The 26,372-nt window shown below is 42.6% G+C and overlaps 1 protein-coding gene and 1 long non-coding RNA gene across 2 annotated transcripts; one reads left to right on the forward strand and one right to left on the reverse strand.

Annotated features, from left to right (window-relative positions):
* Positions 1-1,325: 1,325 nt before the first annotated feature.
* Positions 1,326-5,664, forward strand: LOC135237917 (uncharacterized). The gene is made up of 4 exons (XR_010324968.1): positions 1,326-1,720; positions 4,538-4,647; positions 5,072-5,152; positions 5,409-5,664. It is a non-coding gene; the product is annotated as an uncharacterized LOC135237917 (long non-coding RNA).
* On the reverse strand, positions 2,425-19,789 carry lrrc38b (leucine rich repeat containing 38b). Its single transcript, XM_064305470.1, has 2 exons — positions 18,710-19,789; positions 2,425-5,794 (listed from the first exon to the last, which is right to left on the reverse strand). Exons 1-2 carry the CDS (start codon positions 19,335-19,337, stop codon positions 5,547-5,549), a joined length of 876 nt encoding a protein of 291 aa, XP_064161540.1. The 5' UTR covers positions 19,338-19,789; the 3' UTR covers positions 2,425-5,546.
* Positions 19,790-26,372: the final 6,583 nt, after the last annotated feature.

The following is a 26,372-nucleotide window of genomic DNA, read 5'->3' on the forward strand; positions in this document are numbered from 1 at the left end:
ACATCTGATGCATCACCTGTGCTCAATGAACATGCCCACCACAACATCAATGCAATCTCCCCCTTTGGGATATGAAACAAACCAGGAGACCAAGACAGAGAGATGCAGGAGAGTTTGGAAAATGCAATAATATCATAAAGGATTGCCCTATTTTCTTTATTTAATAAAAAATATACATATGAATCTGGAAGTAGAATTAAAAATAACAGTTACATGTCAAAAATCATCATTTTCTAATGCAGTCATCAATATCATAGTCAGCGTGATCATTTCAATGGGCAAGAATAAAGGAGATGGAAGCATTGCTGCATTTCAGTAGGTATGTCAGTTTGCTCCCACCACATTCAGAAAAAAACAGCAAAGGGGCAGGACATGGGTGAAATTCAAAACACAGGTACGTTCATTTCATTGCAACTACACAGTAGTTGGATAACCTCTATAGCAGTGGTGTTCACTGGTGATCCATGGGCTTCTTTTCTGTCCTCCGACGAAAATATATTTTTTAAATTATCTTAATAACTTAAACAGGATTCATTAATTGCCGATTTCAATCACCTGTTGTTCACAGTAAGATGCTGGAGGAAAGGCAACTCTCTTCAATGCTCAGGACAGTGGAATTCCATTATCAGGAGTGAACACCACCGTCCTACAGAAAAACACTGCACAAATGTTTTACAACAAGACACATGTTAAAGACCTCTGCAGCTACTGAATGGGTACTGCTAACAGTGCAGCCAGTAGGGTAGATTGTGATTATTATGCATTTAATTATGGCACAGCTGTACCTGGATTTTGAACATGTTTTGCGGTTCCACTCTAAAATGACAGTTCAGGGTTAGGTTCGCAAGCAGGCAACAGCTGTTCACCATCCAAAAAGCCAAGCTGGATATTGGTTAAAGCCAGAACTGAAGCTCAGGACTATGCTATACCATAATGGGCACAAACAAAAGTGGTAATACAGTGAGGCTTTAAGAATGATAATGGGATACACAGGTTATCAGTGACTCAATGATTTAAGGCAATCGTCATGTTTTGCCTCAGTGTTCCACCCGTAGGTGTCATGGTTTTGGGTGACAGCACCATTTCTTTTCCACTCTGCATCATTCTTTCGTTTATTGTGGCCATTGGGTTTTTCTGCGCCTTTTCTTTAGTTATTACGGCCAGTGGTTTTTTCTGCGCCTTTTTTTCAGTTATTACGGCCATTAAATTTTCTTCATTTCCTTGATTGAATTATACGCGTGAAAATCTCCTTTTACAATTTGCACCTGTTGGCTTTCTATTTAAACCCCTAGCAAGCCGATAAGCTTTGCTTCAGTGTCATTTACGTTACACGAGAGCCGGTAATCGGTGGTAAAGGTATAGGATTGAGAGTTTGCGGTATTGGATTGTTGTAGCTACAAAGTTAGCACAACAGTCTTTAGTTTAATGGGTTGTTGGTAACAAGTTAGTGCCACAGCCTAAACTCTGCATTCTTCTTTTAGGGTGTTACCTTTTCCAGCCTCGGTTCGAGGTCTGTTTTCTTTGAGTTACCCCGTTTTCTGCACAGGCAATCGTTTTATTTTCAGAAAGTTCATACTCCTTAAGCTTTAGTTTTTTTTTACCCAGTACACGGGTTGTTTAGAGATTTTCTTTGGGATACTTTCCCTTAGGAGTATTTTTCTTTTCGTTCCTTACCTTGTCCTTTTGTCTCTTTCGAGGCTTAGTGGTTATTCTACCTCAGGTGAATAGCTTTAAAGAATCCCTGTTGAGTCGCGTTTGGTCTCACAAAACCCCCACTCCCTGACAGTAGGCTGACTGAATGAAATTACATTGATATACGCTGTTGCATTATCTTTACAATGTGAAAGAGAGCACAGCCACAACATACCCAAAAGCCAGGAGCATGATCAAACGCCTGTTTCTCACAAACCATCGGTGCTATTATTTTGCGGTCTCACCTGAATGACATGAAATGAATGAAGTTAGTGACAGCTCCATGTTCTATAGACCGAAGACTTCCCCTTTTCTAGAGGCTGTAAATTACAGCTCTGGATACAACTAACACCTGTATTTCTGTGCTAAATTGCGCTGCCAGAGGGGAAAAGATCCCAACAGGACTAAGAGTAAACGAGTCATGCACTGACATTTATTGAGGCTTGATCCATAGCTTTAACAGGATGTTGAGCACTGTTTCCTTCAGGGAGAACTGTGCAGAGTACACTTTCCAATGGAAATGAGAAGCTGCGTTTCTAGAACATCTCAATCACATGACACGGAACAGTAAGCATTAGTGAACCATAACATTTTAACCGGCAGAGCTTTAGGCTTTTATTTATAAAAATTAATGTGTGATATTTGCCAACAATATGAATCAATATTGAAATTCCTTTGCAAAAACTCGTATCATACCAGCTGGTTTTTTTTTTTTTTTTTTTTTTTTTCCCCCTCTGAAAACACTACTTTTTAAACTGAAAATGTGATTTAAGATTACTTATCAAAGAATAGAAATATCAATTGCTCTAAGGAAATTATTGGTTGTGGCTATTATCACAATTTATTTTGTTAGATATGTCTTCAAAGAAATTGGTAAATTGGATGTAATTTTGATGTAAAGAATGACTTTTTTATATAAATTGTATTTATCAGGGTTTTATTGTTTCTGTACCACTATAAAGAAAAGGACTCTTCATTGTCAAGAAAATACCAGTCACCTCAAATTTATATTCAGAGAACATCCATTATTACATAACAAAAAAAGCCCTTTAAACCAGAATCATGAGACAAAAATTCAAGGACACGACTCGGGACCATTGTAACTCAACAGTAAACTGGGAAAGCAGACAACACTGAGCGTAAAAATTTAGTTTAGCTCTTTGGAAATCAGGCTTACTATGCTGTTGTCCCAGCACAGTGTGGAGGGAACAGAGCCAATCCATCTCCTTGTGAGCCCATTTGTATTAAATAATTTAAGGGGTAAAGGTACATCTAGCACCAACAAATTGACAGTACTGTGGGTGTGGGATTCAGTTATGAGTACACAGAGCTGTACTTCCGTTGTGTATGTGTTGATAAAGTGAGCAAGCAGTGATATCACAATGCGACATGCAGTAACACCTCAAATTCTCTACTCCTTGACCATCACTGGTCACACATGCTTTTGCTCCCTCTCAACTCCCTTGCCTGCAGATGCAATGCAGCTGCCGCAGTTAGACTGACAGTGGAAATGGAGGTCGCACTGTTTATGAATAAAATGGCCATAGCCCACTTTGGAGAGGCCACTTTCAGAGGGACGACACTCATTCTAAATGCAACAGAATAATTTCATCAATAACTTTCTCTGAATGGGAACATGTAGCATCCAACATTGTATTTGTATTTTTTAAAAGTGTATATTGAAAAAATGTTTTTAAAAAATCCACAGTACAGTCACAACTAGGCAACACCATTTGTTGATGGCATTGGGATATGCACATGCATTTATCTAACACGGCTCATTCTAGACTGTAGCATTGCCCTATGTGAAATCAGGAACTATAGGTATTTGACTATCAGGAACGGAAGATTTTGGGCCTAGAAACTGAACCCATGCATTGCATGATCTAGATCATCAGTATTTAAATGTTTTGGTCAGGAATGCACATACTGTTTATGTAAAATCCCTGAAATAAACCCTAAGAAACCCAGGCAATGTCACCATTGGTTCCATCTATGAATGCAAGCTATAAAACCCATTAAAAATGCTTTTGGTCCAGCACTGCATAAATGGTAAGCATAGGATGTTGCCCATTGCTGTGCTTCAGAACCTTCAGCATTCTCATTCCCTCGATAAATAATTCAGATATCCTTCTGTACTTGTACTCAAAGGGCAGTCACAGCAGCTGTCTGAAAAATGATCAGTAGTTTCTCTTACGGTTATCATTTACCATGCACGTCTAATTGGATCATGAAGTAAATTTTTAATGCATCCTGAAAAAGCAAATGTTTGAAAATGAACCCCAGAGAAAGGGTTTCATTGGATATACCAAAAAAAAAAGCTGGAAAAGACTGACTCGTACGGAAAATGCTTGGTACATCCAAGGATAAATTTCTTTTTTTCTTGTCCTGTGCTAGCTGAGGGAAAACTGTGTCCTTTTATGAACTCGCTATAGAACAGATGAAAGATTACACTTTCATCCTCCAGCTGTCCTGTAACCTTACATTACTTCGTATTGCCATAACTCGTATTATCCATTAGAAAAACACTCTGAAAATCATTGATGGCATCAAGTGTCATTCCACTTGTTTCAAAGAATTCTCATGTATTATTATTGTTCTCCATAAGATATACAGCATAGCAAGGGTAAGAACTAGATGCTAAAAATTCACATTAAGTATCTCAAATTCCTCTGTCCAAACCATGTATTTATTGTATTCCAATTCAATTTGAATATGCATGCATACATACTTTGACCACTTTCTAATTTGTTAGCAAATGCACATGCTTTTGCCAGATGTTGACATGCTAGATGGTATGCTGTTATACACGAAAGAACGTTGCTCTCACACCCTGTGCAAACAGGTCCACCGGAACATTCTGCAGCCGTTCTACAATACACTCGTACTGTGGAAATTCAGCACTCGTTCCCTCCACCTCATATCCTCATCTTTGGCAGACTTGACAATTAACAGGTAATCCCTATGAAATAGGCGAGTTGAGAACTGTGGAAGCCAAGCCCCTCCCTTTTCTCATCTGAAGTGTGAATGACCAAACCTTTCCTCGTGTCACCTTCTCCAACAAAGCACACTGCAAGTCTGCACAGATTCTAATCAAAGTGCAGTACACTTTGAAATACATTGTGAAACATTACTCTAGTCTAATATCTGTTTTTTTTATTAAATGGAAAGGGATCATTTCCAACTTGCAAATTATGCCTAACAATTTGTATGATTGGACTTATTTTTACAAAGGAACTGAACTGAATTTAATTTAAATACTGTTTGCAGGCCCCAATCACTGAATGTTCTGCTTGATTCTTCACATGTCTGCATACATCGCTGTCGGTGCTTTCCTTCACTCCACCCATTTTGATGTTCATTTGCATCTTTCTTATAGGGACTGCTCTCCTGTGTAATTCTGGCACATCTCAGAAACATCAAAGCTTTGATTTGGATTACAGTGTAAACTGAACAACCGGTAGGTGTAATGAACTACTCTATGAAGTCTTTGCAAGTTAAGATTTAGCTCTGTAATGCTGGAAAGACCCTAGGACATTAAGGAACTTAAGCCTTTCAAACCCTGGCTCCAAAAACAAATACTGTACTATTGTACCACATGTACATAATGTACATGCATAGAGAACCAGCGTGAAGCAATAACAAACAAAAAAAACATTTGCAAACCTGGCCTTGAATTTTGGCCTTACGACTTTCCATATTCACATCTTCTGCAGGTACCAAGGCTTTGTGTACTGTGACGACAGCGAGTGCAGTTGCCCTAAAACGGAGACTGACGCACAGGATTGGATTAAAATTCCTGCGTGGCTGTCACTCTCCAGCTCCCAATTCCCAGGGCGAGTGAACCTACGGCCTCACTCCTCGTTCTCCTCCTCGTCGCCCTTGACGCCCTTGCTCCAGCGCTGGAAGCAGTGAACGGTGGAAGCCAGGAAGAAGCTGGCCATGATGGCGGCCACCGAGACGGAGATGCCGGAGAAGATGATGATGAGGAAGTCCGTCAGGGTGAGGGTGACCTGGCATTCCCGGAAGCTGTCCTGAGAGAGCTGGCTCAGAGCCACCCTCCGCCCGTCCGTTGGGAGGGAGCACTCCATACCCTCCACACCTGCGGGTAGACAGAACCTGCCTTTTACTGGGGCTGGCCTAATGAACACTGGTTATATTACAAAATATTACAGGCCACTAAAATACTTCATAAAATGCTGATGGCAGCATAAAATAAAGTCTTGGGTACAGCATAATCTTGCACAATGTAATAAAATTAAACACAACACAATATAGGCTGTATGTCATCTTCCTTACAGTATACATTTTATATTAGGCGCCTGTTTAGAATTCAGACAGCAGAACAGATTAATCACTTTTTATTGTGGTCTTTCCACACCAGTGGGATCTTGAATCTACTGGAGTGAAGGGTTTAGTGGATGGGTGAAATTACTAACAATTTGTAGGGTTCCCCCCCCTCCCCGAGTTAAGTGTATAAATCCTGTAGCTATAGTAGTCTGATGTTTTAACTAGCTGGTTAACAAACATTTAATTCATTCAAGTTTGCCATACTAAAACAAAAAGTTTACAGTTGGGATGGGGGCTCTGCAGTTTTCATATTAATTTATGTAGCTGCATATAATTGATGTAATTACGCTTACATACTTTTCTTAAGGGAACAAAAGCAGGGTCTCGCTAAGAAAGTGAACCAGCAATGACTGTTCATTTGGTCACAGAAGCATTCACTTAAAGCTACTGTTACCAACATGGGTAATATGCTTTTTCAGGTTTCAAAGAATGAGTCCAAGGCATAAGAAATTCATTTTCTTCAAATTTGCCAAACTGTGTTCATAAGGAAAGCAACACCAGAAAGTTGCCACTTGAATTGTGAGTCAGTTAAGGATGTTGACTCAATTCTAACCTCCCTTTTTGAAGTCGAGGATCAGACTTACGAGTGTCATTTCCACCCACAGTGCAGTTTTATCACACTCAGCAATACACTTTCAACTCTAATTCCAAACCCCCATTTATAGTACAGTGTCTGAAAGAAATGGAAATCAGACTAATGAGAGGAAACTAGCCAAGCAAGCCGTCACTGTTTATTAATGACTTTGTCCGCCAACAAGAAACTGAGTTTGACCTTCTTAGAGTTTATGGTTGTGACAGATCTGTCTGCTGTGCTAATACATTATTAGATTTGTGAAAATAATAAACTGGAATAATGTATGGCATCTTTTCAACACAATACCTCAGTTGGTGACGCAGTTTACAAGCTGCACATCAACAGCAATAAATATTTCCAATGCAACAGGAAGATGAAAGGGAAGTTCTCAAGGTTAAAACATCAGGGGGAAAACCAAGCATGATGACTTTCAAATGTTTTTGCTTCAGTATCTGCCTATTTGGTTTTCATGTCCCAAATTAAACCATTACCTTTTTTCTTTTTTTTAAACAAAAACAATTATTTTGGGATGGCAGATATGCCACATGCCAAGTTACAGCTTGGGCGGGGGGGGATTTTTGAGCAACTGCATGTGTGCATATGAGTGAGTGACTGCGAGGGTTGGTGTGTATGTGCATGCGTGCTTGTGTGAGAGATGCAGCAATAGCAATATGCAGGATTGTACGTGTGGGACTAGTACAGTTTAACACCCCTGAAATAGTCAGGCGCCAACTGCTATTCAGCGCCAACATGGGCTTTACTGTTACTCAGCATTACATGATTACACGGTTACATTACTGCATGCTAATCAATGGAAAATGCATGTATAGTTCAATACAAGGCACTGACATAATTATCGTTACAAATGTGGCATTCCCAAATTCTGTGGAGAGAAATGGGGATGGCATGTATATGCGTGCGTTACGCTTATTCCTAACGTCCCCTGCACTGCAGTCTGTGACACACCCCCACACAGAAAGCACCTGTTCTTACACACCAGTCTTCAGTTACTAGTTATCGGCATAGCTTTACATAGCTGAGAACAACCCCTCCTGTTGACAGATGCGTTTGTGCTCTGAAACATCCTTGTGGCAGGCAATCCACATGATGAAGGACAGCTGACCTGCTCGTTGCCACGGCGCCAATGAAACAAACTGTCTCGCTGTCCTCAGCTTTCAGAATGACAGAGGTGACCCTTCCCTCTCTGAGAATTGTACATTTTCCAACGCACAACACACAAAATAAATCTCTTTAGGACAAAAGGTTCAAAGTGATTTCAACATTAGATGACCCAATGGTGCTTTGGCAGTTGTTTTTTTTTTCTTTTTGGCAGAGAAATTCCCTTAAGGTATTTAGCAAGTATGTAAAAATACACTCTGCTAGGCTTCTGCAGTTGAATAATGGGTTATTCAAGTTTGAGGATAAGATGGTATGGCATGTTGTATTCAGTGTAGCGTTAACATTATTTCTCCATTGATTTGTGTTTTGCTCAGTATTTAACACAACATACACCTACCTCACAACTACTACTCCCAATTTGGCACTAAATCCATGAGTGGCTTGCAACTAAAGTCAAAACGATTATGAGATTATGCGATGGCAGGGAAGCTACTGAATTGTCAAGACATCAGTTTCAAGACGGTGTGCTGAGTGTGGGGAACTCTAAAGCGATCAGCATCAACCGGCCTGTGGAGAAGGGACGCGTGCGCGCATAAACGTCAAATGTGCACTAGCAGGTGACAGGAGGCTCACGTCATTTCAGCCCGCATCTGTCTGTTTCCTCACACAAAAAGCTGACGGTGCTAGCTCGCTCAGTAAGGTGAGGATTCCAGCCATAAATCAGACTCCAGCTTAAAGTAACTTGTTCAAATCTACATATAAACTGGTTGACATGGTAGACTAATGTATCACACTGTGTACAATATAATTAAATTGAACAATGGTCATAAAAAGTAAACTTAAGACAAAATAGTTTTTTGCAAGAACACTGGTGAGAACAGCCTGCTAATATCATTTTGCAGATAGTATACCATAGCACAAACCCGTACCATAAGGAAGTTCAGACAGACAAGCCTTTGGGTTTCCACACTACGGCGGCTGTGTATCTAGACCATGTGTGAACATGATTAATGCTTTCTATATATATATGTTTGTGCTGTACTCCTTCAGGAGCGAGCTCATCCCCCAACAGACTTACCCTTTGTTTCTGTGACGAGGTGAGCAGTCTGGCTACTTCTATCTGCCTCATACAGCAGGGTGATTTATGTGTCTTGGGGTGAAAAGTTTGCCTGTTTAACACCTGACTTGTGGCTCAGTTTCCAACCTCTCCTCCTTAGCGACTATGCCCAATGGGCACATCCACACTCCCACAGCAGCGAATGCATCGACATCATCCCTGCGTGTGAGAAGATAAATCCCTTCCCTGGTGGATTATGACCTGGTTTTGGCTGCACACCCCTGGTGATTCATCACTGTCGCAAAGCACGCTGCAAAGGGAAAGCACTTGGGACGGAATGAGCAACGAAAATAAAGGAATGAAGCAAACTGAAAAACAAAAAAGGAGGACACCAACCAAGCAAATCTCCCGTTGGGTAAAAAGGGGGACAAACAAGGGAGTGATAGAGGAGGAGAACTAATAACAAGTGTGATTTTGACTGCTGCTGTTTGGTAAGAAGAGAATAATCACAGCAAAGGAACACACTGTCCCTGTGCTTCACCTCCACTGTGACTCAGGAGCTGGTGGAGCTGAAGGAGCTAAATCTCTATCCCTGAGTCAAGAATTCTAGCACATTCTCCATATTTACATTACACTATCTTTACACAATTTGAATTCAAATGCAGCAGAGTTTGGCCGAAAAACACAAAGACTTAAAACTCATGCTCAATCAGAATAGGAACTGGGGAAATGTAGCTTTAAGCAAGATACCCCTGTATAAGGGACCGATTTGAGCCAGTGATCTTGTGATTTAAAGTGCTGTGATTATTTTAAGGCTAGCTGTATTAGCAGGGTGTCCAGCCAGGATGTCCATTGGTTTAAATGTTCCAGAAAGGTCCGGAGTTCTCTGTACAGTACACCATTCCTCACATGCACATCATGGCGCACAGGATGCATTCCCCAGAGCTGAAGCAACAGGGGGGTGGATGACTGTCTTGCTTCAAAGGGAAAACAGCTTAACTTTCTCTGCTTCCAATTCAGTCCAAATCAATGAATGCATGCAATGCCAGCAAAAGCTTACAAAACGTATTTTTAAACAATTAATTACATTATAACCGGAAAACAGCTGCAGAACAATGTGTCATGAAAGAAGAAACCTGGTTGAATTGAACTTTGAATTAAAGTTAAGCGTTATTACATTCCTGCAGGATACTGATTACTCTAATTAAAACCACTGCCAGAGCTCAACACTAAATGGACCTTTTAAAGTCTAATGGCATTCGCATCAATCCAGCCGTCAGCTTGAACACAACGGTCCTGGGAGGGCGATCGCTTTTTCATCCATCCTGACTGCGCCGAACAAGATAGTCAGGATGGATGAGAATTTAATGTATTTAGAAAACTGGCAAAACAATAAATATAAGGCGTGATGGGACATTGATTGGAATATCCAGCCAAAGGACTGTTTCAGTGAGTGCCATACAGTCTTATTTCGAATCCTGACACACTATAGAGGTTTGTTGCACTGTGTAATAAAATGTTCACTGTAGATATCCGGAATGAAACGAGAAATGCACTGTGATAATTTATTCATATATATATATATATATAAACTTGCATTATATTTTTATAGCATACTTTGTGAAACCCAGGTTTCCCCACTGTACATTGCAGTGATATTACTACCATCACACTGGGTTTACTGGCTTATTCAAGGCAATGTCAACTTGCTTAACAGGCGTGATTGTAGCAGTCCCCTATGCTGTGGAGCTTCCTTTTTTCTTCAGTGCATTTTTTTGCATTTTCGCATATTTCTTCATTTCGTAAGTCACTCAGTTTGAGATTCCTTTGATTCAGCACTTGATTATAGGGTTATGTGCATCCGCTGTTGATCAGTGTATTGGAGACTGGCAGTTAATTGGCCATTGAGAGCAGCTGTGGTGCATTCTCTGTGGTCCAATGAGGGCGTTGTTGGCACTACAAGAGGCAGGAAATAACGCATCCAGGTTCATTTTCTGATCCTATCGGCTCTTACTATGGTCCTAAGGTCAGCAGCTTTATTTTAGCTTGGAACTTGCCCAGTCTTTTAGGACTTTTTGTTTGCAAATTTCATTATTTTAGCTGTCAGATCTACTGTGGATAAGCTATAAGCCTAGCTATTTTTAAGGCACTCCATTTAAAAACACAACTGTGTTGGGTTACCTGTGCTAGGGATACAAGCAGATCTAGACTTATTTATTGTTTTAAAGTTAAGTTCTGAAAACCCTCTTCCTAACCTCACAATTCCTTGTTATTTGGTGTTCAACAGAAAATATTGTAAATTAAAGGTACATCACATGATCAATATCATATATTTTGCGTTTCATAGTTGGCACTTAATTTCATCAAAGGATTAAGCCCCTCAACACAAATGAACTGCAAATCACTTGTGTCATTCAATCCAGCCAATGGACTGGAGCCAGGACACTCCAATAGTGCTTTTTTAAGGCAAACGCCCACTCTTCATTTCTTTCTTGGTACCAGCTCCAGTTTTCGTAAGAATAATTTAATCAGTGGTTCTTTATGTATGCAGTTAGTTAGAGAGCTAGAGTCCCAGCGAGCTAGAGTCCCAGCTACTAGATTTCAATAGGGCCCAGCCTACAACAAACAGTTCAGATGCAATATTTTCTATATTATTTTGGGAGATGATGTAAATAAACAGCACTTGGAATGGGAAACACAGCAAAACAAAAACAACATGGATAAGAAAAAAAGCAAAAAACCTAAGCAGAGTAAAAGGTATTGTTGCTTTTGGTAGCCTTTTTTAAATGTTGTGGAAACTGGGATCCAAATCTTATGTAAGAAGATACTCTAGACAAAATTTCACCAACTGAATTGACTGATATTGCTGAAAGGAACTACCCATCAGACCCACCACAGATTAGAAGAATCTGAACTTTAAAGCTGTAGAGCTTTTGCTTTCTGAGTCCAAGCTAAATGTGAGTGACCAGACACGGGTGACACGGACACTCTTGTTTGACATGTCTGACACCTTGTATTGCTTCTCAGGTTCAAGGAGTTCTATTGGCTGATGGGGCTTTGAAGGGAATAATGTGCCGACGGGTATTCCAGAATGCTAATGGCTTTAAATGACATCACACATACACCAGTCTATAATATGTGAAATAGCGAGTGCAGGCCGTGTCTCCACACATTACACTGGCAGTGAGACACCAGGAACTGGGATAATAGCACTCTTGAGCAACGTAACCAGAATTGCTTCAGTAATAATCCAATTTGAAGACAATATACAAAATTCATACAATGTATATAATCTAAAACAAGCAGTAATTTTGTATTCCTGTTGTCATACAAATGTAGGTGGTGTGAATGTATAATACCAATCCACAGCATGGAATAATGTGGTGGAAAATGTAATATGAATGAATCTGAACCAGGACTGAAATAGCTAAAATTAATCATTTAAATTACTTTGGAAAATAACAGGATTTTGTAGGATTAGGATTTCGCAGAGTATTACTCTAGCGATTATGAGGTACCCCAGCATTCTTGTAAAGGTGACCCCAGTATAAATGGCACTTGCATAACTAAGATTGACATTGTAAATGCAAGCTTTAATCATCTTTATAGCTTGTACTCTGCAAGCCACCTTAACATAAAAACCTTACCATGAACCTGGGAGAAGCATCGTAAAACCAATCAGATGGAGATGCTTAGTGGGGAGGGGGGGGTGTAATTAGGGCACCCTTGGTGTAGTCATAACACAGATAGGTTACCCCTGGCATCCACCACTGATTGACTGCAGATAGGATTGCAGTCTGTGCAACAGATAGGCTGTCAGCCTGAAACTAACTCCCTGAGCCCATGACCTTGTGGTTCCTAAGGGCCAGATCTCAGTCAGACTGTTTGAACAAATGTACAGCAGGAAGAAGAGAAGAATAACAGAACATAATTTATTGAACAGGGGAAATTTCATTTTAACACCACTAGAAAACGAGAAGAGAGAATCATACTTCGTCAGCATGTGCTTGATTGTCTGATGTAAGCAGTTTCTTGAGCAATGCATTTTTTACGACTGTTTTTGAATGCATCCTGAGCACAGGCTAAATGATAAACCAAGTGTACATTTAACAAACCTTAAATTCCTTCATGACGTGGGGTAGAAATTCTTTTTTTTTTTTTTTAAAGGTTATTTACACTGATTGTGATACAATTTAGTACATATGTCTAACATTCCATTCCTGAAAGAAAGTGAAAGTGTTTGTATGGAAACAACTCCCATTCACAGCAATGATGGAGGTCCCCAGTCTTGGTATCTTGTCCTAGTTATGATTGTATAAATCATTTTGGCCAAGAGTCTGCCAAATGAATAACTTGAATGGGCATATTTAAATATATTCCCTGTATTTTTACAAATATTTTGTCAGTTTGCTGAATCTAACTTTCATGAGACCTGCTGGTGAGAATTGCTTCACCAGGCTGTAGTGACAAGCCTGGTCCATGTGTAAGTCAGGAGGGGGATTCTCTGGAAATGCAGGGGAGGGGTGGTGACATCAGCATCATGTGGGCGTCCTAATGACAGCCCGGCTGCATGCTGAGCCCAGCATCCCCTGCAAGGGAAGCCTAAAAATCACGTGCTTACTCGCACGTCTGTAAATGTACGCGCATTCTCAAATGCAGGCTCATGCAAGCATCCACAAACGATGACTCGAACCCATGGACACGCTGACACGCTGACTCAGCCACGCAAAAACATGCAGGGATGGATTCATGATCTTACACAAGCAAATACACACACTTAAACACTCCCACCCCCTTCCCCAAAGTTTCTAGCGCAGTATGTATATAAAAAATAAAAAAAATTAAAAAAAAAAACATTTATCCTATGGTTTGATATATGCAAATACCTGCACCAAGTGTCCAGCTAGCCAAGCTGCCAAATCGAAAACCAGCTAAAATAAGTGATGTTTGATTGTCACACTAACGGGTATCTACATATAAGCACACAGTTCTGTTAATTCTGTGCATACAGAGCAAAAAAAACATTAAATGGGCTTGATGAATGAAAATAAGACTGAATATGCCAAGTCTGGCCCAAGTTTTGTGATCCAAGTACACCAATCATCGTTTCATATTCTGTACACCAAACATTCCAGTCTCCATGCTGTTATCCAGTCCCTGGAAAGTCAATGAAACAAGCACGCTGTTAAGCTCAACTCAACCTTTAGTCATGAATTATGGATGGCTGGGCCTCATGGTGTTAAGGATTTATGTTGTCCTGACACGAGTGTGAGTGGAGCCCAGTTACCAGACCACAGTGGGCCAAAGAGGCAACCAAACATTTGACGTCTCAGAGATTGGGCCCCGTCTGGCTCTGAATTATGGATGTCATTTGTCCATCCTTAACCCAGGAGCCGGGGACAAGCGGGGGATCGTGTTTACATTAGTATTGGTGCTGAATCATTCACATCGGTCATCCGCAGCAGGCAGAAATCCCTGCGGGGTGGATATCGGGACGCATCTGTCACTCGTTTCTGTCAGTGCGATACCCGACGTGTCAGGCGGGAACGGGATATCGAGTGACTGGGCGGGGCGGGGGATGTTCCGAGACTTGTCGGAATTCTGCCGGGGGAGCTCGCCTTCGGGTGGCAGCCCCCCGCTGGTATTGCTTTAGACCAATTACTGCTGGAGAGGCTTATTCAAGAGATGTGCATTTTGTGCTACATGAGAGGCAGGCAGTCAATGACTCATTTGATCTATTTAAATCCATGGGGTTCTGCAGCTACAACCTACAATTCCCCCCCACCCACGTTCAGCAAACTGAGATGGGCGCAGAACAGAAGAGTCCAAATGTCCAAATCAAGAAGGGCGCTGTGGGAGGGAGGAGGCAGAGGAGGACCGATAATGCTCACATCATGCTGAAGGCTTACAGTTCCACTCCACACAATAGAAATGCCACACAATATGGCCTCGTTCCCAGAAAGTCAGAGGTCCTCTCTACAGAGAATGGAACTGGGTCAGAGGAGGGGAAACGATTGGAGGGGGAAAAAAAGAATACTGGCATGGTATCAGTTATCCTGATGTTTCAGCTGAGTATAAGGATTCATTTAAAGTCTAAATCCATACCGTTGTCAGTCCTGTCCAATTAATTTCTGAAAAGTCTCATTGTACACAATGTTTAATCAAAGCCAAATACATGCATAATGGCTACAGAAATCTCAAGCATGTTTACTGCAAGTGATAACTGGGATAAGGTGGACACAGGAGAGTGGGGCAGACACACCACACAACATTTGAAGTAAGGGAATCGCTCTATGTACTGCCACGTCAGGACTCGGCAACGATTGTGGCACCATGGATGGCTGCCCTACAGTGTCAACCTGCATGGGTGCCCTACAAGGTTAAAGTCCTTGCTGTACTCCACAACACACCTGCTGCAGACTGGTTCTGTCAGGCAGCTCGGATATTTCTTCACACGTTTTGTGCTTCCATTGCCGTTCTACAGAAAGCCACTTAAAGTAAATAATTGTGACTTTCAGATTTCAGGTATTTGGCAAATCAGAATCTAATGTTTGATTGCTTGCCATGCATGGTTGGATTGGGTCACCACCATCATAATGGAAATACAAGAGCTTACAGTCAGGAAACTGAAAAGTATTATGAGGCTTACTATAGAAAGGCTTATCATAACTTCACTTATTAACCAATTTATCATTTGTTAAGATCAGGTTCACTGGATATAAAAGCAGAAAATCAAGAACTAAACAAAGCTCACACCCAGGCTGTTCACAACGATATCATAGCTCTAAATGTGGGGCAAATGCTAGCTCGCCACTCCCTTCCTTCCACCTTAAACAGATTACATATAAAAGATGGGGACAACTGAGGTATCGAATTCTGCTCCCCCCCTTCACTTTTCCCATGGTAATATAAGCAGAAATAAATCTTGTGTCCTGTCAAATTCCTGAAATGGGAGATTACTTTGCTGACATATAAAAACAATGAGTGTCACTACAGCAAATCAGTGCTGCCTCTACCCAGTATGGCTCCAACACCTGAGACTGCCAAAGTCTCCTTCAAATGCATTGACTTGTTTTAAATCTCCACATAGAACTCTCATATTAGAAGCAATGGTCTTAAATTGGTCACATTTTTGTGCTATGCAGAGACAAATAGGGGTTTCACGAGCATTACACAACAACATACAGTATATTACCATTCCTTAAGTGTGCAAAATGCGGTAGCCTATAGCAGAATTTCTAATCATTCCTTGCTACTCATCACACTTCAAGTCTAAATGTCATTGTAATGCAACATAATAGCAGTCGCATTGCACATCAGATGTAATACGATCATAATTAAGAATGCAATAAACTGAAGTAAAGTAATACTAAAGTTTTTCCAGCTTGTTTTTGGCTGAAATCTTAATTTCATTGTTACTTCGGGAACTTACTCTGGTGCTTCCCAGTGGCATTACGGTGGCATTCCGAGAAGTGATTCCATACGTTGAAAATGCTCACTGTTCAGATTTGTTGTTGCAGGTTTTTTTGTTTACGTTTGCTGTTTCACAGCAGAGGCTGTCCCTCATAAATATGCATTGGACAGGGTCTGATGTTTGTTTTGCTTGGAAGGCATACTTCTTAATTCAAAGGCTTGGTGCATTGGAACAGGATTCATACTCTAAATATGGCCCATTTAGTTTAGTATTCAAGCCTCCAACATCTTCAAAATAAGATGTTTTAAGAGGATTTATTCGTAGTGCATATCTGAACTTTGAATGGCAGTAACCTTCCCCACCACTCAGACGGTGATTATAGCCCATGCATGAACAAGCTTGACGCAGTTTATTTCAACGACACAAGTCCAGTGCCAGACTCCCGTCAGCACACAACGGCAGGCTGTAAACACATGGCGATGTGGAAATAATGACTGTGTGGGGTTAGACGCAGACGCCCGACCAGATTCGTCAGCGTTTATTCAGCAAGGCCATTTGGCAGATGTTCCGGAGGCTTGGCAGAATCGGCGGTCTCTTGTTGGTGGGCGGCGGTGTTTGCTTGGCTTGTGTTTTTACCAGAATGCTGTGCACAGAGCACGGGGCTACACCTGAGATCTGCGAATGATGCGCTCTCTGCCACATGGAACACTCATTCCAAATGAACTTTTTTCACACATGCACAACTTTATGTACAAAATGACCATGAATGCAAACAAGCAGGGACACCTGCACTGTGCATTATCTGGCTTGTAAATACCAGATACTGGCAAAATAAAAACACTTTTGGGAATAAAGGCTACCACAGTGTTGCTAATCCAGTAGTTACTGTATGTCTGTCACATTGTGAGAAGACTAAGATTGGAAGAACTATAACATATGTTCTGTTTTAATAAATGGAGTGGAGGTAATTGTGTCCATTTAGGTTTTATATTGTATGTTTACATGCAATTTGTTAGAAACTCTCACAAAAAAAAAAAAACGTGATTTTGAATTTGTGAGATTAGCTGAAAAGTTTCTCACAATTCCACATTCACTGAATGATATTCGCATTATATGATATTACGTTTGAGGATAGGTTGGCTAAAGAATGACCTTGGTATAAAGATTGTGATAGCTGTGAGCACTTAATATACAGTATTTACTATTTTACTTTAATATATTATATTAATGACGTAGGCTAAGATATTGCTCTTCGGGAGATTTGTTTTAAATAAGACTGCCCGCAGATGTCAGAGTGAACTACATAAACGAAATTCTTAGTTTTCGGAAGGGGTAAATAAACCGGGGAATGCCTCCTGAGGTTATTGCAAACGAGCTCAATCAATTGCAATGCAGCAGAAACGAACGCTAGGATCTCGTCGCCACGACACGGGCACACAGCGGAGCGCACATGGTCTAATTGTATACGCGCTGCGCTACTTAAAATTAAACTTCAGTTCAAAAACAAGAAGACTCTTTCCATTGATTGTTCGTGCTTGTAGCCTACAGAGCGAGGCTATCCTCTGAATTCACGCATAACTGCACTCAAGATTGTCCTTTGCGCGTACAATCGATTAGGTCGGATCACCTACTTGTCAAGTAATTTTATCCATCTTTGTTTTATCATTCGAACAAAGGATTCGTAGGTACGACATTCAAGACCTCAGTTTAAGTTGCGTTAAAATGCTCACACTGATGTTTGAAGGTACTTGTGTTGTGTATTCGTTTCACAACAGAATGTGAATCTTCAGAAGTAACCAATCAAAATGTATTCTAAAATGTATTCTAACCTTGGAACGGAGGAGTGGGGTTCAGTCCATCGTTATGAGACTCATTCCGTACGAAACCAGTGTTTTTATGTGTTGGAAACAATGTTCTCGGATATTCTACCGCTTTTGTCTTCCTTTGGAAAGATCGCGATCCATTCTGTATTGTTTACAAAATGCATGCTGCGTGCATAAAAATGTCTGAGCCCCCGAAACTAGCAGGAAACAAGTCAGAGCTGTAGTGTTCTCTCCGGCGTCTGCGAGTCAGAAAGCCCACAGCCCTATGATTTACGGTCAGAAGACAAACTCCAGACCCGGGGAGACGTGGTGCTTGACATGCGAGGCACGTGATAATGGAATGAGAGACATTCTCGAACCGTATTCTGGGCACCAGAGAACATAGGAAAACTACTCGCTCGAAAACTACACCTTTCGGGTGTCACGTTATTTTATTATCACTTAAAGAAGGCGTCTGGTTACACCAAAAAAACATAATTTAGAAGTCTATTCTTGTTGCATAAATAGGGCTGACATACAGTAATGCCACACTGAATATTGTTATTTTAAGGCTAAGATGTACCAGAATACAACTTTGCAATGTTGTTAGCCTGAGGGGGGGGGGGGGAAGAAAAAACATATCCAAGAGCTTTTCTAAATGAAGCAAGCAAGATGTGAACTACCAAACTTAGGGATCTTACCATTTGGAAGCTTGTGTCTGTTCGCCATCAGCCAGGCAAACAAGTTGGCAAAGTTGCAATTGCACACCCAAGGATTGCCCTCCAGGCGTACCACCCGCAAGGAGGGCAGCTTGCTCAGGGCCCCCACCTGCAGGCCAGAAAGGGCGTTGCGCTCCAGCTCCAGCTCGCGTAGGGAGGTGAGGCCCAGGAAAGCATCCTCATTGACCATGCTCAGGTGGGGGTTGTTTCCCAGGCGGAGTTTGATCAGGCTCCGGGACTCTCCAAAAGTCCCCTTGGGGATCTCTGTCAGGTTGTTGCTGCCGAGGTCCAGGAACACCAACCTGGAAGATGTGCTGAGGGTCCCCGGCTCGATGCGGGAGAGAGAGTTGTTCCGCAGGTCCAGGTAGACCAGGTCACTGTAGAGCACCAGGAAGTCGGCGGGGATGCGGGGGATCCAGTTGTCGGAGAGCAGGAGCCTGCGGACGTCCAGGGGGATGGCCTCCGGGAGCCGGGTGAGTCCCCGGCCGCTGCAGTCCACCGTGTGGGGGTCTGGGCACAGGCAGCTAGCAGGGCAGTTTTCCCCTTGGGACAGCGAGATGGAAGAGAGCAAGACGAAGAGAGACTGGAACCAGAGAACACATGGCAACATGGTCGAGTGGCAGAGAAGAAATAGGGGAGAAATGGGGATCGGGCTGGGACAAGGTACAGGGAAAGAGGGAAGGGGGAAGGGGGGTGGGGTCAGAGGGTGGGAGATTAGGAGAGGGGAGTGGGGAGAAGGGGTGGTGGAAGGAATCAGTCCCCAAGCAGACCCATCCTATCCTTCCAGTGATAAGAGTCTAAAAAAGCTTGTGCATCAAGCAGAAAGAGAGACAGCAAGAAGCTGAGCAGCGTTTTCCTGGAGATCATGAAGCAGGCAGCCTGGATCGAATAGCAGACTGCTGGCTTTGAGGGAGCGAGGGGAGGAGAAAGAGCGAGAGGGAGGGTACAATGAGCAAAGGAGAGAGAGTGACAGTGAGAGAGAGAGAGAGGGGGAAAGGGAGGGGAGATTAGAAGACAGGAGGTAGGTAGACCAGAGCAAACCAGGCACTGGGAAACACTAGGATGAGGCTCACTGAGAGACAGATAGGAGCGGGGGAGGGAGGAGCAGGAGGAGGGGATCTCCCGCAGGGCAGAGGAGGAGGGGGGCATCCGCTTTCTGGGTTAACCCACAGTGGAACTCTCGGGGGTGTGATTAAGGATCAGGCCGGGGGTCTTTGGCACAGCGGGATGTCACAGCCAGCTGCAGCAGTAGGCAGAGCCGAGGGTGAAGTCGCAGCCCTATGTCTGTTCCACATGGGGGCGCACTCCCGATTCAATGGCCAAAGCATGTGTGAGGTGAAGAAACACTTAGAAGAGGGAAAAAATGAAAAGTTCCAGAAAAGTCTGCAAAACCACATGGTTATCTGTCCCCCCCGCCTTTGTACTCTGCGGAGGTGACGGGCTAAATTGAACACTCCGTTGCTCTGTTTCCATGGCAAAGACCTCTAAATAACCACGTGGAGGCGTCTGGATGTGGAAAGTGGTCCTAATGGTGACACAACAGGAGCAACAGTCACCTGACCAATCCGTTTAATGACTTTGAGGCAAAATGGAGTGTGCTGTCATGTCATACTCTATGGTCCCATGGAAGGCATGACTGAATTGTCAGTGTAACACGATGTCACTTCCTGTTCAGAGATCAGTTTTGCTCTTAAAGCACAAAGTCAACCTGTCACTCTCTCACATCCCCTGGTCCCGCCACACAGTAGTGCTTTCAGCCCCATGAGGAGTTCTGCTTATGACTTTTAATTATGGCTTATGACTAAAATGATTACACACTTTGTCACTTGTAGATTGTTCGCTAGGCCATTTATGATTTACCTTTACATATAAACAATTAATAGGTTGTTTATCTAGCTAAGGAAAAAAATAGCTTCCTCTCACATACAATACACTAAGTTCTTCATTTACCTCTATTCAGAGAGAAGTCAGCTGTGACCCTGGCAAAATAAAAGGAATACAACCTAAATAAGAGCTACGCAGCATTCATGAGCGCTGTTAGTCAGTCGTGTTACACAACTGTTAGGGAGAGGATCCCACGTTCTCTGCTGCTGGAGGAGGAAGGAATGTCTGCACCAATTCCTAATCATCCCTCGTTCTCTCTCTGCGCTGCATGACTAGCCTGAAACTAGCAGGTGTCAATGCGCTTACAATGTAATCTGACACACAGGTGATATATTGGTTTGTCAAGCACCCTTGCACAGGTCAACATCTATGGCTTACATTTTTATGTAATACGGATTTACCCAGCGAGACATTCACTGGACTTACTGTAAGTACCTAGGTATATTGGCAGCAAGGCATGTGAAATCTGAATTTGGGACCGGACTAGATTTCCTTTACCACTGTGCTAGTCTAGAGCTCAGATTCTCATTTCCTTGAATAAGTTCTCTGAAATATTTTCATAATTATATTAATCTCTGGTAGAGAAATTTTTCTTGGACTCCGCAAAATATAGAATCTTTAATCTGTGATTAGAATCCTTATTCTGGTCGAGACAGTTGCACATCACACACAAATATGTGTGTGTGTATAATATATATATATATATATATATACACACATACACACCCAGTTTCAAATTCAGGAGCAGATTTGACATCTTGCTAGTCCACATTTCTGAGTATAAAAATGGCATATCACAGACTGAGGTTTTAGTTGAATCTCATTAAGCCATCACTGATAAGATGAAGAGAGATTGATTTAATGAAACTAGTCCAAGGTTACAGGGCAAAGGGAACAGCGGGAATAGAGGGAGATGTTATATTTTGATTTTATTAATTATCAGTCCAAATTGGATCTTCAGTGATAAAATCTGGAAATATGCATACAGTTATTTTATAGAGAGAGACAGGAGATGACAATGAGTAGAAAAAAAAGATTAAAATTTGTGAGGGAGAATGGTGCTTTCAGCCTGATTAATGTCTTGGCTCTTCATGCATGACTGAAGGGAACCTGGACATTTCGACAATCAAAGACTAACCCCCGTCTGACCGAAGGTTGTGTGCGTGAGACTTGGTCACTAACAGGCCTGGAATTGTACTATTAAATATTTTCCAGTGGAAGCCTGGCCTGTTTAAGAATCCTACCGAGTCAACACTGGGCAACTTCCTGAGAGTTGCCATCATCCACACAGATTCACAGAAATGGTAACATGAGCTGGGAATGAAAGCTGTGCCCAGAACACGGCCTCGCACTAATGATTCTTTGTGTACTGACACCGTGTTAGGTGAAGAGGGACAGGTTCATTGAGGGGGCTATTGAAGGGAGTTTGGTCAAACTGTCCAATGAGTCGGGACCCCCTACTCATCACAATGTGTAGCATGAGATCAGAGCCTAAGTCTCAATCAACTGACTGACAGTATTTATTCACAACAGGGCTGTTCCAGGGCTAAATGGCTGACCTATTAGAGAAGCTGGATTTACTGCGGTAGGATCCATTTGAATTGCAAATCCACAGCTGCAATATTACATGAACATGTCCATTAGGGTTAAAGAGGGAATGTCACTGGACAAGAGTCCTGAGCCTTGTGTGCCCAAAAAGCAGTTTACTGTGAGAATTTATGATCTATATTTATTCAATCTGTAAATGTATTTCTCTTAGGGGATACCTTTGGCACAGATTTGCAGCCAACATGAAATAGTATTACTTTATCTGCTGTGTTATTGTATAATAAAAAGCACCAATACACTAAACATAAATACAGCTGCAATATGATATTTTCGCATATGGTTTTTTGTTATTGTGGTGTGCAAATGGCTTACATATAAGTAGCACCTTGAACTAAAATTTGTATTGAAGTTAAGCTACTTGGATGCCCTCATACCGTTGAACAAATTCCCATAATTTCATGTATTGTGAAATGATCATTTGTTGTGTTGCAATGCAATGGTAATGCATACAGTCCTTATCTTTTTTCCTCTGAGTATGGGCCCACTGGAATGCACAGAGTAGGAGGATTATTATTGTTGCGTACACATTGAAAAAGTGTTTATTTTTTCCAAGACCGAATCCCTGAAAGCACAGAGAGAGAGAGAGGGGAAAAATCCTCTTTATGGCAGAGGGATAAGCAGAAAGGAACAATCTTTTCCCTCTCCACCTTCTGAATCTATTTGTGCTGGCTGGGTAATCGTGCACCGGCTTGGGATGAAATCAGAGGGCAAAGTATATGTAGTCTAACAGAGGGGTCTTAGCATTCAAATGTACCTGCAGCGTTGCTTAGCCTGAGCAAAGCTAATGTTCTCCATTTCCCTGGGGGCAGGGGGCAAGAGGGTGGGTGGTTGGGAGGCTGAAGTGTAGAAAGAAATGCTGTGTTCGATTCCATCGGAGTGCTGGGATTGGGTGCAGACCTTCTCCATTAATGGCTGGGACTTTTGACTCCTTGAAGATGGCCAGATCACCTCAATAAAATCCACTGTGATTAGTATAATGGCATTGCTGTGTGGACAATTCATCTCATCTCTCCTATTTCCTATCCAATGTCCTATTTCAACCTAAAGCTCAAACTAGTGACCGAGCAAGAATGGCAGTGTGAGTCCTAAAAAGGATGGGTTGAGCACTTTGTGAGTCATTGAAATGTTAATGCTGGAGATAGGGACTTCATATGGTGTGGGGCAGAGGTGTAGGCTGCTATGGTCCACTATAGCTTGGCTCTTCCCAGATCTATATCAGAATACATGGGAACTTCAGCTCAGAGCTGCTCGATAGTCATGTCTTAAACTATGGCTTGAACAGAGAGACTTTTTCCATTATTATTAAGTTTATATAAGTATATTTACCCTTGATTTACAGTGCATAGGTCTGTGTGTATTTAAAACACAGTAACATAGATCAAAGACAAAAAAGAGAATACAGCGAGAAAGGAAGACTTTCACTTGAAGGTGGTGTTGAAATGAGACGTCAGAAGGAATTTTAGCATTGGTTCTCACAGGTCAGTGTAACCTTACCTCTGAACAGCTGTGATCCATCACACTGAATATAAATACAAACACAATATCTAATCTTATGTTCTAAATCAGGAGTGTGAGTCACACACTCAACATCTCTGAGTGTATTGAATTTACACAGATACACCATCACACCCCACAGTGCAGATGGGGACTTGGAGGCTCACAGATATATACCTGGCTTCATAACAAGCAGACTCTTACCCTTCAGGAGTAAGATTTCAACCGAGTCACCTAAGTTCTCAACCTGTGCAGATGCAGTGTTGTTCCTATCCACCTTGAAAGTATCCACTCCAGGCACATCCGTACAGTACTGTACATCACTGTACATCAGGAGCTCGTGACCTGACATCCTCTTAATAGACTGGGTGTTGGGTCACAGCCTGCTCACCATGTTCTCAGACGGACAAATGAGTAATTATTGTCGTCAAAGCATCTCCTGACACAGTTCAGATCAAATTCTCATAGACATTCCTGACTGGGCTAAATGCAACTGAATGTGACTTTTCTTATGATGTAATTCATGCTGATGAATATACAGTAAATTCATTTTAAAGAACTCTCCCAGCTGTATAGAATTATTGTCTGTTCACTACTTGCGAGCTGACTGTAGTCAGAAAGAAATACCAACAAATGATTCTACTTGTATGTGTTTTTGGAAATGCTGTAGAAAAACTGCTTATTTTTCAGGATGACTTCTTTTCCTTGACATACTGGCAAGGAGGATCAAACAGACCAATTACGTGGAGGTGAAAGATGTTTGACTTCCAATTTTAAATGTATTTCACACCTGGAGATTCATCTGATTATTTAGCGCTGAAGTGAAGCGCCTCTGGCAGGCCCTCCCCCACAGTGCACCTGCACGGCGCTTCCATCGGAAGCCGGACCGCGGCGCTCCATACGAACGGCGCCCTGGCAGCTCGCAGATTAATGAGGATCACGCTAGAGAGGCTCTGCTCAAGAAGCCTCCGGCGCAATTAACAGGCCGCGAAAGACATGCGCATCAGTACGGACAGCGTTCGCCTTTCACTTCCACCCGCTTTGGTTAGCGGCTAATCGCTCCGCTGCGGGGCCGCGTAGCCGGAGAGAGAGAGAGCGGGTGTCGGAGCACTGCGGAGCGCGTGAGCCGAGGCCGTAACGTCACCTAGCAATGAGTGCCGGCCACACCGCATGCTCGGCGTAGGGGAACTGGGCGGGAAGGGGGGGGTTAGCTGAAGGAAGGGGTCACAGAAGGGGTCACAGGGTGGGGTCTGCTCCCTTCTCTCTTTTTTTTTCCCCCTTCCCTCCCCTGGGTGCAATTAAGAAGAGTTAATTAATAAGTGATTAATGTCAGGCTCAGTTTGTTCCTGGGCTCCATGCCTGAGGGGGTGTGGAGAGCACCGCGAGCCGTCCCACCGCCGTCGCGGGGGGGAACTATAAATGTCATCTAGCACTGCCTGTGCATTCGGGAGAGAGGCAGCTGTGCCATCCTAAGCTGTCATAAGCTCCTAGTCGGTAGGTGAGAAGGACAGGGGGGTCACAGGAAAGAGGGTGGGGGGCTTGGATAAGGGGGACCCCCACCTGAGAGAACCTTTGGTCAGAAGACGGGGGTTAGTGTCCTCGAAAACCCTCTCCTGACCACTTGGGCCAAGCACGGGGGAGGGGGGGTGAAAGACGGGGGTGAATGTCTTGTGCTTTTTGCACTCCAGGTTCAAAAACCACAGGACAGCTGACCACAGAGAGAGTGAGAGAGACAGAGAGAGTGAGTGCCCCTCTATTCTTCCATCCATCACGCAAAGAGATTAGGCCTCATATTCACAGACACAAATGCATACATTAAATAAAGCCCTGAGGCTTATTCACAGACACAAATACATACATTAAATAAAGCCCTGAGGCTTAGCCTTTATGACCAACTGCCAAATCCCACGATTGTCAGCATCGCTTTTTACATTTTTTTTTTTTTTTCTCTATCGCGTGACTGCTGATCTTGAATTCTTAAACTCATTACATCCCATGGTGGATGATGAGTCCGTTCGGTCTCTCCCTCGGGCTTCATCTGCTTACACGCTACATAGACCCTCTGCCAGCCGTGACCAATCACGTGACTACCTGGAAACAGGCAGTGAGTGGATACTTAACGTGAATACATCTGCGCCCCCGTGTTATCCTCCGTGAGACGGGGGTGCTCTCCACAACCTTTCGCAAGAGGGAAGATGGAATGGTTGGATGGAGGGATGAAGGGATTCGGTCTGAGAATCTGTTAATCCGACGTGTCGACATTACTGTATGTAAATGCTGTAAGAAGATATGCCCCGGATCTACTGCATCTCTACAGCTCAGCCCAGATGAATGCAGATACCTACTCTAGACGCCCCATTAATGAGAATATGCTCTACCGGGAGACCATCTGGCCGGCAAGCACATCTGCTCTCCAGTCAAGTGAATACATGATTAGATATCTTCCTAATGAATGTGCTTTGATGCATCTTCACCTGACTTCTTTGATGTTTATTGAGAGGATTATATCGTATTGCGCTGTGTACCTTTTGACAGCCGAAGGCCGGTAGCATCTCCAATGAAGCCCAGGCTCCAGTTCACTTAAATTGGTTAACCAGGTCCAAGTAGATAGGCCACGCATAAAAATGTGCTCTGTAGATTTATGATACTGATTTACTGA

Source organism: Anguilla rostrata, chromosome 13 (genome assembly GCF_018555375.3).
Source record: "Anguilla rostrata isolate EN2019 chromosome 13, ASM1855537v3, whole genome shotgun sequence".
Lineage (NCBI taxonomy): Eukaryota > Metazoa > Chordata > Actinopteri > Anguilliformes > Anguillidae > Anguilla > Anguilla rostrata.